General features: G+C 56.9%; 1 protein-coding gene across 8 annotated transcripts in view; it reads right to left on the minus strand.

The window, feature by feature from the left end:
* Positions 1 to 9,586, minus strand: part of ARAP3 (ArfGAP with RhoGAP domain, ankyrin repeat and PH domain 3) — a 77,354-nt gene extending 67,768 nt beyond the window's left edge. For 7 of the 8 annotated variants that reach the window (XM_073356187.2, XM_073356186.2, XM_073356185.2 and 4 more), the window contains exons 1-5: positions 9,462 to 9,586; positions 5,704 to 6,899; positions 2,793 to 2,842; positions 1,857 to 1,930; positions 1,453 to 1,529 (exon numbers count right to left, since the gene is read on the minus strand). In XM_073356187.2, the coding sequence (XP_073212288.2) occupies positions 1,453 to 1,529; positions 1,857 to 1,930; positions 2,793 to 2,842; positions 5,704 to 6,860 (1,358 nt within the window). In that variant the 5' untranslated portion in view covers positions 6,861 to 6,899; positions 9,462 to 9,586. The remainder of the gene's footprint in view (positions 1 to 1,452; positions 1,530 to 1,856; positions 1,931 to 2,792; positions 2,843 to 5,703; positions 6,900 to 9,461) is intronic. The other variant, XM_073356183.2, reaches the window with a different exon arrangement.
* Between the last annotated feature and the right edge of the window lie 7,908 nt (positions 9,587 to 17,494).

The following is a 17,494-nucleotide window of genomic DNA, read 5'->3' on the forward strand; positions in this document are numbered from 1 at the left end:
ACACATACAGGTGTGGGTGTCACCTACTGTCTGGGCTTTAGTCTCCATATGAAGGGAGCATCTGAGAAGGCAGTGGCAAATCCAATCACTAGGACGTTGGCACCTAGCAACCAACAACCCAGAGGGGAGATGGATTTCCATGCCTCTCCTTAGGTAACATGCACAACAATCCCTCAAGTTGGGATCAAAAGACTGGAGAGATGGGGAATAAGAGCTGGCTGCTGTAAGGAGTCAGGGCTCCCAACTGGTATCTGAGGAAGGAGATCAGACAAAGGGACAGACCAAGCTTGAACCAAGGGGTTCCCTACAGCTTGGCTGGGCTCTAGGCTGACCAGAATGGACTATGTGTTAACCTTCATTTCTCTGTACTACCATAAGGCCTTTCTGTGCTGTGTGCCAGTTAACAAGAAAACCCGACTGTGTCGACAGCACTGGGTGAGCGTCACTGCCAATGCTGGGCGAGGTGCATTGATCTCTGCAGAGAGGACAGGTCTCCATTGGGGTCGTCTCAGTTGGACTCGCTGAGCAGAGCTCATGGGGTGCAGCAGGGGGACTGGAGCCCCAGAGGTCCAGTCTGAGGAGACAGTGAAGCCACGTGGCTGATCGTGGGAGAAGAGTGAGACCCCAGGGGTCTGGGACACTGAGGGGTTCCTCCTAGACACTGTTACACAGCTGGGAGTGTAGCCCCAACCCTGCGGATCCGTGACATGCCCATGCTGTGCTCAGAGCGTGAGTGATGTCATTTTGAGAAAACTAAATCCTCTGCATTTTATACATAAGAGCCTGAATCAGGACTTCAAGTGCAAACTTCAACCCTACTCTGAGGTCGCGATCGATGCTTCTGCCTCTACATTCGGCCCCAGCCCCCTGCAGCTACCATCACCCTGGCACAGGCCACCTGCAAGCCAGCATGAAGCTCAGGAGGAGCGCGCTGAGGACACTAACAATGGCTGAGAGGAAAAACGCGTGTGACACCCAACCAACCCCTGGAGCATCTGGCTAGCCAGGGAACAGCTTCCCTGCAGAATCCTCTGTGAGCATGTGGTCCCTCTGAGCTGCAGTGCCATGCCTTGCCAGGAGTACTGCTCTGCCCTGTACATACCAGGGGCTGCTGGTGCATGGCATGGCACGACTGTCTCACCCCAGCTAATGGTGAGAGAAGGAGCACATCCAGCTGCAAGGGACATACAACAAACACCAGTTCCAGCCTCGCCCACCTTGGCATCCCCACCTGCTCCTCCATGCAGCCAGGTTCTCCCCACACACGGAAGGAGCAACTCCCTCAGTCAAACCAGACTGACCCTGGCTTTCCTTGCCCTCTATTGCCCCAGCAGCAGACACCTCTCCCCAAAGCCTGGAAACTACCATCCAACCTGCTTCTCCTGCCCCCTGGGAGCATAGAGGCTCCACGGAGCAGGTTTGGGGCCAGGGGCTATGGGCAGTGGTGCTTACCTGGGCCTCTCTCTCTCCAGCTCTGGGAAGTGCTCTGGCACCGCTTCACAGTCTGGCACAGCGGGGGTCCCTGTGCTCTGAAAGAAGACCCTGGTGAGAGCTCTGCTCCATAGCTCTGTCTGCCCAGGCCACCCGCCCCTCAACCTCAGGCCTCCTTGGACTGCCTTCCCCTGCATCAGCCAGTGCCCAGGAGCCAGGGCCTACCACCACCCCATCACCTGGCTCTGCCAGGGCCTGCACTCTGCTGAGCAGCCGAGGCCCGTGGTCCAGCACACACTGCTGCGAGGTGCAGCCAGAGGGAGCGGAAGCCGGAGCGTGGCCTCACTCCTATTTCATCCAGACTCGAGGCAGGAGCTGGGCCCAAACATCCCCGCCCTCCAGCCTGCACTCTTGGTGGCCCTCACCTTCTGCTCCCAGGCAGGGAGCCCACGTCCAAACACGGCCTCACAGTAGGGACTGATGGGGTCCTCGGCAGGCTCTGCGGGCACAGACACAGCAGGAGAGGCAGTGAGCTGCCAGTCAGAGCTCTGCTGGAGATGAGGGGCTGGGGGCCCAGGGGGGATGGGGATGGGGTGGGGGCCCCGCAAGAGCAGGAGAAACCCCCCTTGTGACTCTATCCCTCAGCACTTGGGCACTGCTGTGGGAGGCAGGAGGGCCTGGCGTGGGACACAGGGCACGCCGTTCACCCCCCGGATGTCCCTGACGCCAGCAGCTCTCACAGGAGCACAGCCCAGCACTGGGGGCAGCGCCGCCTACCCTCAGCGCTTCCCAGCGGGGCGGTCCAGGCATGTGTCTGGGGACAAGCCCCTTGCTAGACAGAGAACCCAGGAGTCACCCTCCGGACTGGACAGAGGCCGCCATGGAAGCAGACACCACTGGGTGGGTTCTGGGGGGCTGGCAGCTTCCAAAACCATAGAAAGACACAGACCCCAGCAACTTCCCTTTGCTCTAGCAGTGCCCTCACCCCCATCCATGTATGGGCACCAAACCCCCATTCTAGCAATGCCCCACCACCAAACCCCTATGGGCCTCAACTCCTCGCATTCTAGCCATGCCCCCCATGGGCCTCAACGCCCACCCAGCCCTAGCAGTGCCCCAGCCCCCATATGAGCTCCCAACCCCTCCCTACCCCATTCCCCTATTGCCCACTCCATCAATGCCCCACCCCACCATCCCTGTATGGGCCTCAATCCCCTCCTACTCTACTAATGCCCCCAAAAGGGCCAACCCCCCAACTCTATTCATGCCCCTGCACCACCCCCATCCCCGGGAGGAGGCGACACGGGGGCCTTCAGGGGGACAGGCTGTGCACGTAGAGCGCCACAGCCCCCAGCTCTCACCTGGCCTCTGTGGGATGGGGGGCAGGTCCAGGCTGGGCCATCTGGGAGAGCTAGGAGAGCAGAGGAAACACGTCAGAGCCTCGGGCAGCAGGGTTACCACCTGGCACCCTCTAGAGTGGGGTCTGCGCTTGGGGCAACCCTGCCCGGGATGCGCTGCCCAGACAGGGAGCAGCAAGGCAGCGTGGGCCAGAGGAAGGCCCAGTACTGGGCTCGGGGGAGGGAGCTGTGGAGCCTGGTGCAGAGTGCTACTCAGTGTCTACAGGGAAATCTCCCAGGGTGAGGGGAGGGCTCCAGCCTCACAGCCGGCAGGGCCCTTGGGAGAAGGGCTGGCGCTTGCACCCGCTGTCTTCCCCCAGCCTCTGATTGCACAGGCCGGGCTGGCGGTGGAGGGGCTTCCTGGTTCCTGCCATGGGAGCAGGGCTGCTCCCCTCCTCAGTGCCACCACGGGGGAGCCTGCGACTGGAAGGAGTGCTCCCCTCCCCAGTGCTGCCACGGGGGAACCTGAGACTGGCGGGGAGCTGCTCCCCTCCCCGGCACAGCCACGGGGAAGCCTGTGACGGGGGCTTGGGTTTGAAGGCTTCTTTCTCCCGGATTTCCCATCAATCCTAGACTGCAACGAGGGTTGTCTGGAGGGCAGGGCCTCGGCCTGTCCAGACAGCCCCCTCCCCCACCCCGCCCCCAGCTTTACTTTCCTAGCTCTCCAGTGGGATCAGGCCATTACTGCTGCCCACACCCGAGGCCTGGCACTGATGCTTCAGATTCCCTCCCCTGGTGGGCCTGCCCCAGCCACCCAGCTGTTGGCCACCAGCTCTAAATCATCAGCCAGGCCTTCTGATGCAGCAGCCTGGTGCTGCCTGCCCCACCTCACCCCACTCTACCCAGCCCAGCACTGCCCACTCTCCACGGCACAGTAAGGCACAGGCAGGCTCCCTGCAGACGAGCCCTGGGCTCCTCCTAAGCCCCAGGCAGTGTGCCAGCTGCCAGGAGGGCACGTGCATGCTGCATCGGGACTGTAGGTAAAGGCATTCCCCAACTAGCTGTGATCTAGCTAGACAATTGCAGTAGGCCATGGCAACCCGGGCAGCAGCATGGGTGAGCCACCAGAATATGCATGCAGGGTGCTGGGCAGTACTGGACCCAGACAGCTGGCCCACTATTCCACCACAGCTACACTGCTATTCCCAGGGAGCAAGCTCCATCTCAGCTAGCGTGGGCAGGGGAACACACCCGGGAGGCAGAGCCTGTGTCCCCAGGTGAGCGAGGAGGGGACCGGGCATGGAGCAAGGAGTGAGGGAGATGACGAGAGCCCTACCAAATTCACGGTCCATTTTGGTCAAATTCACAGTCACAGGATTTTTTAAATCGTTGATTTCAGCCATTTAAATCTGAAATTTCACAGTGTTGTAATTGTAGGGTTCCTGACCCAAAAAGGAGTTGTGGGGGTGTTGCAAGGTTATTTTAGGCAGTGAGGGTTGTGGTACTGCTACCCTCACTTCTGCGCTGCGGCTGGCGGCGGTGCTGCCTCCAGAGCTGGGCAGCTGGAGAGCGGTGGCTGCTGGCCGGGAGCCCAGCTTTGAAGGCAGCACCGCCGCCAGCAGCAGCGCTGAAGTAAGGATGGCATGGTATGGTATTGCCACCCTTACTTCTGCGCTGCTGCCTGCAGACGTGGCCCTCAGTCAGCAGCCGCCACTTTCCAGCAGACCAGCTCTGAAGGCAGCAGTGCAGAAGTAAGGGTGGCAATACTGCAATCCCTGTAAAATAACCTTGTGACCCCCTCCTCCCCCGTAACTCCCTTTTGGTTCAGGACCCCCAATTTGAGAAACGCTAGTCTCCCCCCAAAATCAGAATAGTATAGGGTAAAAGCACACACAAGACCAGATTTCACGGGGAGAGACCAAATTTCATGGGCTGTGATGTGTTTTTCATGGTCATGAATTTGGTAGGGCTCTAGAGATGACCCAGCCCTCCCCATCCTGCCACAGCCCCTGCACTATGACCTGACCATGGGACCCTGAGCCCTCCCCAACCTGGTCCGGCCCCTTGCACTGTGACCCAGTCACTGGGCCCTGAGCCCTCCCCAGCCTGGCCCCTGCACTGTGACAAAGCCACGGGCCCTGAGTCTTCCCCAGTCCCCTGTGCTGTGACCCGGCCATGGGCCCGGATCCCTCCCCAGCTTGGCCCCCTGCACTGTCACCTGGCCACATGACCCCGAGCCCTCCCCAGCCCCCTGTGCATTGACCTGGTCACTGGACCCTGAGCCCTCCCCTGCCTGGCCCAGCCCCCTGCGCTGTGACCCAGTCAGGGCCCTGAGCCCTCCCCAGGTGGGTCCCTGAGCTGTGACCTGCAGGCACAGTTCCTTCCTCTTTTAACCTCTAGTAACTGGATCCTGGAACAACAGCAATGCTGCCCACTAGCCACAGGAACCTCCACTGCTCCTGAGCCAGCCCCAAAGTAACCTCAGCAAGTCCCCTTCTGCCTAGAGGCCCGCAAGACCCAGCAGATCCCTTCCTCAGGGCGTAACCTGCGCTCAGGGCCCAGCACTAGCCTGTCCCCCAAGGCGTGAGAGATCCTGGCCTGGCTCATCCATGCTGTGCGCCTTGCCGCAGGGCTCTCCTCATTTCTGACCTCAGCACAGAGGAGTGCTGTGAAAGGGGCTTTGTTAGGGTCCATGCACACCCTCCACCCCCTTCCAGAGGGTTGGGAGCTGCAGTGAAACGGGGCCTGGGGCTGTCATTTAAGCCAGATGGTTGCACTGCTGGACAAGGCTCTAAGAGGAGACCTAAGCAATGTCTACAGGAAACATGAGGCGCACAGCAGGAGTTCGGCCTGCCCTGCCCTGCCTGAGCTCTGCCCCTTTTCCTGCTTCCAGGTAGAGGGCAGACCGTGGTGCTAGGAGCAGGCTCACACTTACTCAGGCTTCTCTGCTGGTGTGGTCCCTTGCTGCGCGGCTGAGTCCAGTGGCCGTGGGGTAGGTCGGTTCCTCGCAGGCTCCTCATCCCCTGAACACCCAGCTGGTTGTGAAGGGGGCTCTAGTCCCTCATAAATGATATTCGAAACCATCTCCATCCTGCCCCATGCAGAGGCTGGCTGGGAGGGGGCGCCCGGGGCTGGCGAAGGCTCTCTTTGCGCGCTGGCAGCAGGGCTGGTTGGAGCAGACCGTGGGAAGCTGCACAGCGAGTGGCTCATCCCTGGGCTTGCGGGGCTGCAATCAGCTGGCTGGATCCCATGGCTGAGGCATGGAGAGACACCGGGGATGGAAGGGGAGGATTTTCCACACCCAGCCTGGATCTCCACATTATCCAAACCCACTTCAGCCACCCCAGCCCGTGGTGCTGGCATAGGCTCCAGAGCACTCTCCCTACCCACAGGCTGGGGGGCCTGAGGGCCTGCTAAGCCTCTCTCTCCTGAGCCGGCCTGCTGCTCCAGGGTGAACTCCGAGCGCCCAAGATCCATGGAGCTTTCCCCTGGCACAAACCCCTCGTGTACAATGAAAGCAGCAGAAGGCCCCTCACAGCCAGGTTTGCGTGTTGGCACCGATGTCCGTGCCAGCGGCGTGGGCACCAGGCCCTGCTCTGGCCTCACTGCTCGGCTAGGGCGTTGGAAGAACGTCCTGGGCTTGGGTACCGGCTTGGCAACGGGTGGAGCAGGCTCCCTCTCCAGAGATTGGTTTTGGCTGGGGCCAGCTGAGCACTGGTGGTTCCCAAGCCCATCAATGGCTGCTACTGGGGCTCCATTAGCAGTACTTGTACCATTGTTCTCCTTGCCTGCTTGGCACACTCTGGGCACTTCCAGGGGCTCTGTACATGTGCCAGGCTTGGCACAGGCATCTCCTGCCACGGGCCTGCCTTTGTCTTGCACCAACAGCTGCGTCTGCTGCACCAGACTCAGGATCCTTTTGCGGTGCCCAGTGGCAGTGATGCCGATCCGCTGCAGGTCCTCGTTACCCAGGGAGACAGCATCTCTGGTCACTTGGTACCCATGCTGCTTAAAGGTTTCCTGGTATCTCTCCAAATGGATGGTGGCCAGCCAATCAGCGATGTCACAGTTGGCGTCGCACGGGGAGAACATGGCCTGCGGACCCCCACCAGGGGACTGTCAAGCCATCATCTGAGGAAAGAGAAGAGAGAGGTTGCCTGAGGAGACAGGAGGAGATGGCAGTGCCACAGAATAGCCAGAAGGCCCAGTGCTTGGAAGAGCCTGTAGGATCCATGCCCACTCCAGCGCTTTGCTAGGACACCCCTCTGAGCTCTGACTGCTCTGCTCCCAGCTCCGTTAGAACCTGCCATGGGCAGTCAGTCACTCACATGGGCAGTCAGTCACTCACTGCCAGAGGGTGTGAGTGCTCTGAGCAAGGGTCGGAGCATCAATTGCCAAACCCTGCCCCAAGCCTTCAAACCCTGACCCCCCTTTCATCTGAGAGGTCACGACCCCAGCCTAGGCAGGAACCGTCCCTCGCAGGCTGTGAGGGTCTCACACAAACACAGGCTTCCAGCTCCCGAGACAGAGCTGACTCGATTAGACATGGGGTTGTCCCTGGCCAGACAAAAGCAAGCCCTGTCAATGGGCATCACTGACTCCATCCCTGCTAGCCCCTCCTCAGGCAAGTCAGACAGAGGAGCCAGTGCCTGACTCCGGCTGGGATTTGTGCTTTGCTGGTAGGGAGGATATTGGGCCATTTGCTGTATCCAGAATCTCAGCCCATCCCTTGAGCAGGGGGACCAGGGAACTCAGATACCCATGGTGCAGCTGCCCCCCCCCCCCGGGGACGGTTCTCTGATGCTGGCTGGCTTGGGGAGGGCTCTGCTCTGCTACTGGAAGGATAGCATCAGAATCTCCCTGACGGTAGGGAGGGCATGGGAGAGGTCAGCATGACTCATAGGCAAGCCCAGGGAGACAGCATCTGGGACACAGCCCCCAGCCACACGCATTCCAGGCAGACAGGCTCCCAGCTGTGCTCCCCACACTGCCTGGGGAGATTGCCCACGCAGCTTGGAGGGGCAGCCCCTCTCCCTTCGGATAAGGGCCTCTCTCAGATACCTTGGGACTCTGCAGGACTGGGGCCTGCGTGTCTGTGCAGCACCCAGCATGACGGGGCCCTGATCCTGCTTGGGGCTTCCATAACACAAACCATAATAACACCAGCTCTCCTCCGCCCCCAGCTCAGGGCTGCCAGCAGAGCTCCCTCCATCCAAGGTCCCAGGACAAAGCTCAGGAGCCCTGTCTGCAGCACGATGAGGTTGCTGTGAGGTCCTTTTCCCATGAATCATACTGCTCTGTATCAAGCCAGCTGTGCTGACTCCACAGCCACCAGCAGGGTTTCCAGTTCCTCCATTTCCCCCTATTGTTCAGGGCAGACTTCCTTCCTTCCTGCCGCTCACATTCTCCCACGCAGCCCCCTCCCGCCTCCCCGGAGCCCTGTCGTCCATGCACTGGGAATGTGCGGCGCTGGGAATGGGTAGGTGCGCCTCTGTGCACAAGTGTGCACTGGTGTGTCTGCGATCATGTGATGTGTGAGGCTGTGAGAGTCTGTTGGTGTCCGCAGCAGCTTGGTGCAGATGTGTTTGTGTGTGTGCAGTTGTGGTGAGAACAGAGGATACATTAATCTGTCCAGAACCAATTAGCTAAAAAACCTGGTATGCCAATTAACCTGGAAAGCTCTCCCTGTCACAAGCAGGAAGCACAGCTGTTTACGTGTAGGACCTACACTAAATGCCATGAATGTTTTTAATGCCATTCAGTTTTGGAAAAGTGCCCAGGCTAGAGCAGGCCTTTACATCAGTGGGAACATTTGCCACGACCCAGGCTGCACAGGCACTCAACCATCTGGACCTTCGTTGGCAGGCCCACTTCTGCAGTATGGAAAAGGAAACCTAGTCTGCGGAGGTGGGGCAGTAGCAAAGCAGGGTCCCAGGCCTGCCTGTGGCTTTATAATCGCACCTTCCTAACAAAACAGCCGCTCTCTCCTCTGTCAGCGGAGGAGGGCCCCAAACAACAACTAGGCAGAGACTGAGCAGGGCAACGGCGATCCAGCCAAGCAGCCATGGGGACCAGAAAAGAAATATTTACCTGTAGGAAGCCCCCTCCCTGCCATACCAGGCACCAGAGGGCACTGGCTGGCAGAGCCGGGGGTTTCTCAGCCACCCAGTACCAGGTGCCAGGGGGCACTGGTTGGCAGGGGGGATTCTCAGCCCCCTGTACCAGGCACTAGGGGGCATTGAGTGGTGGGGGGTTCTCAGGCCCCCTAGTACCAAGTGCTAGGGTGCATAGACTGGGGTGGGTTCTCAGATCCCTGGTACCAGGGTGAATTGGCGGTGGGGAGGAGAGAGGAGAGTGCACTGGAAGCTGACTGCCTCTGCCAACTATCCAACTGAAAGAGAAGGCTTCCTGCAGACCGGAGAACAGACCCCCCGCCCCTGGCCCGGCTACCCGAGCCCACGGAAACCCAAGCGGGAAGCGATCCGCGCCAGTCACCGCTCCCGGCCGTTAACTCTGGAGCCGAGCGATGTCGAGTCCGAGGATAGCCGCCCCGTTCGCGCTGTCAAAGCCGAGCCCCAAAGGGGAGCCGAGTCGGCCCGGCCCCGCGGACCCCTCCGCGCGGCCGGCCCTGCCTGGCAGAGCCGCTGCCGCGGGCGGTGCCCTGCGCCCCGTCCAGTCCCCTGAGCCCCTCACCTCTCGCCCTGCAGCGCCGTCCGCTGTGGCCAGCGCGGCCGCCAGCCCGGGCCGCTCCTCGGGCACAGGTCTCTGCGCCGCTCCCCGGGCTCAGAAGAACTGCGGCTGGGGCTCGACAGCGGGACGCGACTAAGCGCCCTCCCCCGGCCGGCCGGCCCCTCCCCTCGCCGGCACTTCCTCGCCATCCACCGGCTCCTGTACCCCTGCCCCCACCCCGCACTGCCCTTGCCCCCTGCCCTGGCACTGCCCCCTGCCCCCCCATCACCCCTGCCCCCTCCCTCCCTGGCCACTACCCCTGCCCCCCCTGCATTGTCCTGCCTCCCTCCCTCCCTTACCACTGCCCCCTGCCCCCCCTGCATTTCCCCTCCCTCTCCCTTTCTGGGCACTGCCCCCCACCCCACCCCTGTATTGCCCCTGCCCCCTCCCTCCCTGGGCACAATCCCCTGCATTGCCCCTCCCCCACCCTTCCTGGGCATGCCCCCCCCGCATTGCTCCTGACCTTCCCTCCCCCCAGCACTGGCCCCTCCCTCCCTGGCACTGTCCCCTGCCCCTGTCCTTCCTCTCCCATCCACTAGCCTCTGCCCTTGCCCCCACCCTCCCCACATTGCCCCTGCCCTCTGCCCTTCCACTCCCCTCCCCTCCCCTCCCGAGCACTGCTCCTTTCCTTCCTTCCTTCCTCTGGCACTGCGGCTGCCCCCTCCCTCCCTGTGCACCATCCCCTGTCCCTGTGCTTCCACTCCCCTCTCTTTGCTACACCTGTCCCCTCTCTCCCATCCACCAGTCCCTGTCTCCACCTCTACCCTCTTCACATTGCCCCTGCCCCCTCCTTCCCTCAGCACTGCCCCCTGCCACTGCACTTTGAGTCCCCCCCGGGCACTGCCCCTACCCTTCCCCTCTCATCCATCAGCTCCTGTCATTGGAGTCCCCCCTCCCCCGGGCACTGCCCCTACCCTTCCCCTCTCATCCATCAGCTCCTGTCATTGTTCCAGCCCCTCTCTTCCACCCCTCCCCACCCACCCCCGCCCCGGCAATGCCCCGGCCCCTGCTTTTCCTCTCATATACACAGGACCCTGCCCCTCCATCTGTCACTGCTCTGTCCCCGACACTGGATCTGCCGATCTGCCCCTGCCTCCCACTCTGCCCATGGCCTGCCCCTTTGCCCTGGCCCTTCTCTCTCCTTCTCAGCCCGTTTCTTGCCCTGTGGCTGGCAGTCGATCTCTGAAGCCTCCAGTGTAAGCTGCTGTGGGGTGAGGATACTGGACTCAGCAGGGCCGTGGTCTGGTGTGTGAGGGGAGGGGAGAGTTACGGGGCTAGAAGGGCCCTCGATCAGAGCTGGTGGGGCGAAGAAGTCTGAGAGCTGCTGAAGGGGATCCCGGGAGCCCAAGGCAGCAGGAGGGAGCCGGAGGGGACGCAGTGCTGGGAGCGCCAGTTACAGGTGGAAGTGGAACCATTGTTTATGCTGAAGCCCTAGACTCACCAGTGGGTCTCTCCCAGGCTGTAGCTTGGGAAGGCCTGGCTTGGAGTCTTGCTCTCCTGACAGGCGTGACTCAACCGCCCATCCGGCCGGCCCAGGGAGCCCAGGTGGCATCTTTCCCCACAGAGAGAAGCCACAGGGACAGCTCCAGCCCATGCCGGGGTCCCACTGAGCACAGCGCTCTGCAGGAGAGCCGTGGGGAGTGCCCTGGGCCAGGGCTCGCTGCCAGGCCTGGGCCCCTGCCAGCTTGGTGCACCATGGGCTCCTGCCGCCTTGGCATGGGAGAGAGACGCAGCCTCGCTGCTCAGCCTGGGGCCGAGGCGCTTGCTACTGTTGCGTGGTGCATGACACACTACTCCAAGCTGAGCCCCCTGCAAACACGAGCACAGTTGGCCTCCCCCTTGCTGGACGCTGACTGGCCACGGCTGCTGGAGGAATGAGCTGGCCAGATCCCTAGGGCTGCAGCCTTGGGTATGATGGTGCTGACAGAGCAGCTACATGCTATTGGTGGAGCCCTTGCATTGTGTGGGCTCCACGGGAAGCAGGGGATGAGCTAGCTGGTGTCGCCTCTGCCCCTCATGGCAGAGGAGGGGTTGCTGCTGGAGCATGGCTGGGCCTGCTTTCTCCTTCACCCCCAAGGCACAGGAGTCCCCTAGCGCCCCCACCTCAGCTCCAGAGCTGCTTTCACACAGTCCAGCCTGCTCTGCTCAAGTGCAGCCCATTGCAAGAGCCCTGTACAGCCTGGGGATTGCACCACTGCTGCCCTGTTACCCAACCCCAGCCGCAGGGCTAGGTGAACTGAAGGGAGAGGCTATCTGTTGCTGGGGGGGCAAAGGCTGAGCTTCCGGCCAGTCTCACAATATCCGTCTGCCCCTCCTATGGCTGCTAGCAAGGTGGAGAAGGGCTCTGCGCCCAGTCAGGATTGCTCAAGTGCCCAGCTCCCTGCACTGCAGCCCCGGGTCTCCCTGGCCCACGCCCAGGCCCAGCAAGCAGGACGGGGGAGTTGCAGCTACGGGTGAGAAGCTGAAGGAGGCCTGCCATGTGGAAGTCTGAACTGTGCTACTGGGGCAGAGGCGCAACTTCTCCTTATCGCTGGCTTGTTTCCACTTTGGACACAGCAGAAGCAGAACTCTCTGTAAGAGCTCAGAGCTCAGTCTAACCAGAGCCCTCCTTCCTCCATCTCCCTCACTGGCCTGTCCGCTGTGGCGTAGCCTGAGCCCCCTGGAGCTGCAGTCCTGCACAGGCCAGCATCGCCAGCAAGGGATTGTGGCAGGCCACCTGCAGCATCTAGAAAGCCTGAGCTGGGTGACCATCGATCCTGCCATCAGATAAGGCTAGCAGCTAACACCCTGCCTCTGTTGGCGTCTGCATCCGTTCAACTGCTGGCTGAATAGAAACTGCTCAGCTGGCTGGTGGAAAGTTTGGCTTTGCAGAGGCAGGAGCCACCCTTCTCAGCATTGCTCTGTCTCAGCAGGACAGGCGTGCTGAGGGGCTATTTATACAAGGCCCATATTCCTGAACAGGGATTGGGGTGATCCCAGACACATGGCATGGACGTTAGAGAGCTGGCCAAGTTCTGTTCCATCACCGGCCATCTCTTGGGCCTCTGGCCTGGTCTTCACAGAACGCTTGCTAGTGCTGTGTCCTGAGATTCACCAGTGCTTTTTTGTTACGCTCCGAGATCCCCCTTAGCCATCCCATCCCCCAGGGTATGGTAGGTGAGCAGGTGTGCCCTAGGCACCGGGGAAGGGAAGGGGGGAAGCAGGTATGCCCTAGGCATGGGGGGAGGGGAGCAGGCAGGGCCTTGGCATAGGTTGGGGGGGACAGCAGGCGGGGCCTTTGGACAGAGTGTGGGGGAGCAGATGGTGTTTGCTCTGCAGTGCTGCAGCCCAGGGAAGGGAATCTGTGTGAGTGAGAACCTGTCACTCAAAGCTATTTCTGACAGTGTTGTGACTGGGGCCCTTCCTCTGTTTCCTGTTGATGTATTTGCGGGCATGCTGGGTTAGTCCTGCTGCCTACGGCCTGGTTGTCTCCGCCTATGGGAGCTGGTGGGACATTTTTGATTAAATGTCTTTTCACAGAAATCTTCTGTTTCACTGAAGCCAACACATTTCATGCAGACGTATGGATTTTGGTCAAGTTGACAGGAAGGTCTCTGAGATCAAGGGGGGAGTCAGTTCCAGAGAGAGAGGAGCCCAAATCAGAAACTCGACCTTTTTGATCCAAAAATATATGTTTTTACACAATACCGTTTTGTGATAACACACAAAAGGGTTTAGTTTTGCTCCAAGGTGAAATCGCCAAAGTTTCACAAAACGGACATTGTCATCCTCTGACCAGCTCTTCTTTTCTATCTATCTATCTATCTATCTATCTATCTATCTATCTATCTATCTATCTATCTATCTATCTATCCCCATACATTCTATGCCTGATTGGAGAATAGAGGCCGGCAATAGCACATGTAGTTGGGAGCAGGTGAGGTATTAGTCACCTGGTCTCTGCAAGAGGCTTGCAGAAAGTGCCGGTAAGGAACCAAAGCTGAACATTGGGGACCAGTAGCAGGTCGGAGAAGCCTGCCCTGTCTGCAGTGCCCTTTGTGCCCTTATTCTCGATGTGCTGAGTGACCTGCCAGTTGGGCTAGCCACTGTTAGTGCCATACAGCCATGCTGGCTGCTGTGTGGCTGCAAGGGCCATTGCAGTGTGACAGTTCCAGGACAGTAATGACATATCTCCCTTTATTGGGGGCACGTGGGGCCTGGACTGAGGACCCAGCCCTGTGTGCATTCATAGACCTGGGTATGTTTGTGCATAGCCCAGCCGCTTTGCAGAGCTGCCAGCCATGCACAGGCTGAGGACCAATAGCCAAGGTTTCAGAGCCAAGCCCTCCGACCTCAGGAAACGTGTGTCTCAGTTTAAGCCCATGTTCCTCTGGCAGCCTGATGTGGGGGGCTGGTTCCTCCCTCATGTCTCAGTCCCCAGCCCAGCTGGGGCTAGGAAGTGATTGAGATGAGCAGATAATGTATGGGGGTTGGGGGAAGAGCAGGGGGCTGGATTCCTCCAGAGGTGCAAGAGCAGTTTAGGAATGAGACCCGCAAAGGCCTTCTAGGAATCCCTGTTCCTCAAGACAAGGGAAGTTGCCCAGAACTTTCTTCTGCTGCCGCAGTGACCTTCCCCTGTGGGGCTGCCCTCCACGTGACCCCCGTCTGTGCAGTAAGGCTGAGTGTGGCTGGGATGGGTGTTGCCTTTGGTTGAGAAGAGCAGATAATGTAGCAGAGCATGACTGTCATGGAAGGAAGAAGTAGTGTGGGATGGGGGGGGAGTGCTGGATCCCTCCAGGGATGCCTGGGGCCCATTTGATAGAAGAATGGTAGTGTAGGGAGCCCAGGGCTGATTGCCTGTAGGCAGGGATTTCCCCACACACCCCCTGAATTTCCCCAACACCCCCTCCCAGTTTTGTGAACTAGTTACATGCAGTGTTGCCTGTTTAGTGACTGTTTGGAAATTTGAATTGAAATTGAAACATTAATACACACTTTAAAAGCATATACAGTGTATGATAAAATACGTGTATCTGAAAAAGTATAATAGATTTGAAAAGTATAAACATAGACTAGCTTCCTTATACAGCTGTTGTTTTTTATGACAATGTCAGTGCATTCATTTCAGTGTTGTTGGCCAACCTAATAATTTCAAATTATGATTTGTAAACAAAGTCTAAATGATCTCTCCATGAAAGCTAGTGATGAGCTGGAGGATGGGGGGAAAGGCTTCAGGACCAGATTGTATTTACATTCACAACTAATCTACCTAGGTATCCAGCAAACAGAGCTGCATTGCCCAAGTGATAGATTCTGGCTGGGGTTGGGTAACAAATCACTTGAATGTGGGGGGAAGGAGGGTAATGAAATGTTGTTGTTCTTATTGTAGGAGTAAAGGGCAGTAGAACTGTACTTAGCCTGTGCTGATTGAGGGCATCAAGACAGAGGGTGGGGACACGTGTTTTGCTTGATGGTCTGCCTGAGTCACAAGTACTATTTGACCTGCCCCTCTCCACTGTTTAAAGACAAAAAGAACAGGAGTACTTGTGGCACCTTAGAGACTAACAAATTTATTTGAGCATAAGCTTTCACCCACGAAAGCTTATGCTCAAATAAATTTGTTAGTCTATAAGGTGCCACAAGTACTCCTGTTCTTTTTTCGGATACAGACTAACACGGCTGCTACTCTAAAACCTGTTTAAAGACAGAGCTGATTAGGCTCCATAGATAGTCTTTTGTTTTGTTCAGTGACCATTACAGCTGAAATCAGGTTTAAGTCTTAGACCTGCTGGGGGACAGTGTTTCTGTGGAAGAGACAGCCCGGTCTGCACTAGCAGCAAGGTTCCCCCACTGAGAGCTCAGCTGAAATCACTGAGAGCTGGGTGGAACCTCAAGAGACCACCTCGCAGAGGTCACAGTGGCAGGTGGCAGCAGAAGGTGATGGCGCAGGGCCATTGGCAGCAGAGCGATGGAGTGAATGGTGGCACAACGAACAACAGTGGCCAGAGCGAACAATGAGCAGCTGGGGGAACGAGCAAGGTGCCTTCTTGCCCCCCACCTGGGAGGTAAACTCATGTGAAAGCACCTCTGAACTCTGAGTCTCCACTGCCCAAGGACAACACCGGTGAGTGTTAATGAGTCTGTTAAGAATGCTGGAGACACAACACAGTTCATCGTAACAGCCGTGTTAGTCTGTCTTTGCAAAAAGAAAAGGAGTACTTGTGGCACCTTAGAGACTAACCAATTTAAAAAAATTGGAAAGGAAGATGATGTCTGTCTGTATCTGTACAAGTTTTTTCATGCAGTTGATTAGTCTCTAAGGTGCCACAAGTACTCCTTTTCTTTTAGCACAGTTCATGCGAACAAACATGGCTGTGGCATCATACTGTCTATTTAAGAAGAGATACCACACACTACAAACTGGAGGCCAATGTTAAGTGCATTGTCACTTGTTCATCCTGAAGTTGAACACTGGTTCTGAACAAGACTAGCAAATGCTCACTATCTTTCTGCAAGAAACTCAGCTGACTGGCTAGACGCATGCGGTGCAACAGTGAAAGACTCAACAGTTCAAAAAATGAAGAACTCTCTCCCCACAAAAAAAATTTGCATACATGGCTGATGAATGCACCGATGCAAATGGCAATCAAGTATTAAGTCAGTGTGTACATTACCTTGATGTCAGTGGTAGGCCAGTAGATGCATTTCTAGATGTTCAAGTTATAGAAGACACATCGGCTGCATCTGTGACAACCCACATCTTAGAAGAGTTAAATGCTTGTCAATTGGACCCCAAACAGATGGCTGCTTGTGCATTTGATGGAGCTGCAAACTTCTCTAGAAGACATGGTGGAAGTACAAGCTTTTCTCAGAGAAAAGCATAACCCTAATCTCTCCTATACACACTGCAGAGGCCATCTACTCCAACTAGCGCTTAGTACAAGCTGCAGACTCTTCAAAAGACATTAAAAAAGCTATACATTTAATGTCTTCATTATATTATTTTTTCAGCAAGAGTCCAAAAAGACTGAATATCTTGGAAAATATAGAAGATACACTGGGACTGAAGTTCAAATTAGTCCAACCTGGGAAAACCCTCTGGCTTTCTCATGAGAGATCCTTGGCTGTTGTCTTAAAATTACTCCAGCCATTATTTCTGGCTTTGGAAAGTATCTACCAAGATGGGATGGATCTAAGTAGTGAGGCTGGTGGATTACTTTTGCTACTACGTTCAGAGAAGACTATTGCCATTCTCTCCCTTGTAAGTCTACTGTTGAAACCACTTGGGTCATTAAACAATGCCATCCCGGCATCTGCTACAACAGTAGTAGATCTTTGTCCAGCAATAGAAGCTCCATTTGGATCAATCAGAGAGCTATCCATTGAAAAAGTACTGGAAGAAGCAAAGACTTCAGTCCAGAAGTTGAGTAATGAAGACATTTATATTGAATCCTTAAGTGAAGAGGACAAGAAGTGTTTGTTAAGACAACTGAAAAAGTACACAGACTTGATTCTTAAAAATCTACAACGGTGACTTCTAGATTCTATTCAACCTCTACGTAGCTTTTCCAGATCCCTGTCCTATAAAACACCAACATTTGAGTGGAGTGAGGCACTACCAGCAATGGGTCTGCCATGTGCTCAGGACAGAATAGAGAATTTGAACACAGAGTGGAATATCATACGACAAATGAATGAAGATTTGACTTCAACTTCGTTTTTATCATCACTAGTGGCTTGACCCAATCTTTGTGCTATGTTTCTTGGGATGAAAGAAGTAGGAATTCATCTCTTGTTACTCCCAGTCACAACAGCTACAGCTGAGCATTCTTTTGCCTCGATTGAATAGAATTTTGTGTTCTGAAAGAAGTCGCCTTCTGCCTGATCTTGTGAATGATCTAATGAGCATATCAACTGAAGGAATGGAAGTACCGGACACATGAGAAGCCACCAAAGATGAACGTATTGCATTCAAGAAGTTCATTAACAGACTTGTGCAAAATTATAACAAGAAACCA

The sequence above is a fragment of the Lepidochelys kempii genome, chromosome 8 (assembly GCF_965140285.1).
Source record: "Lepidochelys kempii isolate rLepKem1 chromosome 8, rLepKem1.hap1, whole genome shotgun sequence".
In the NCBI taxonomy this organism is placed as follows: Eukaryota; Metazoa; Chordata; order Testudines; family Cheloniidae; genus Lepidochelys; species Lepidochelys kempii.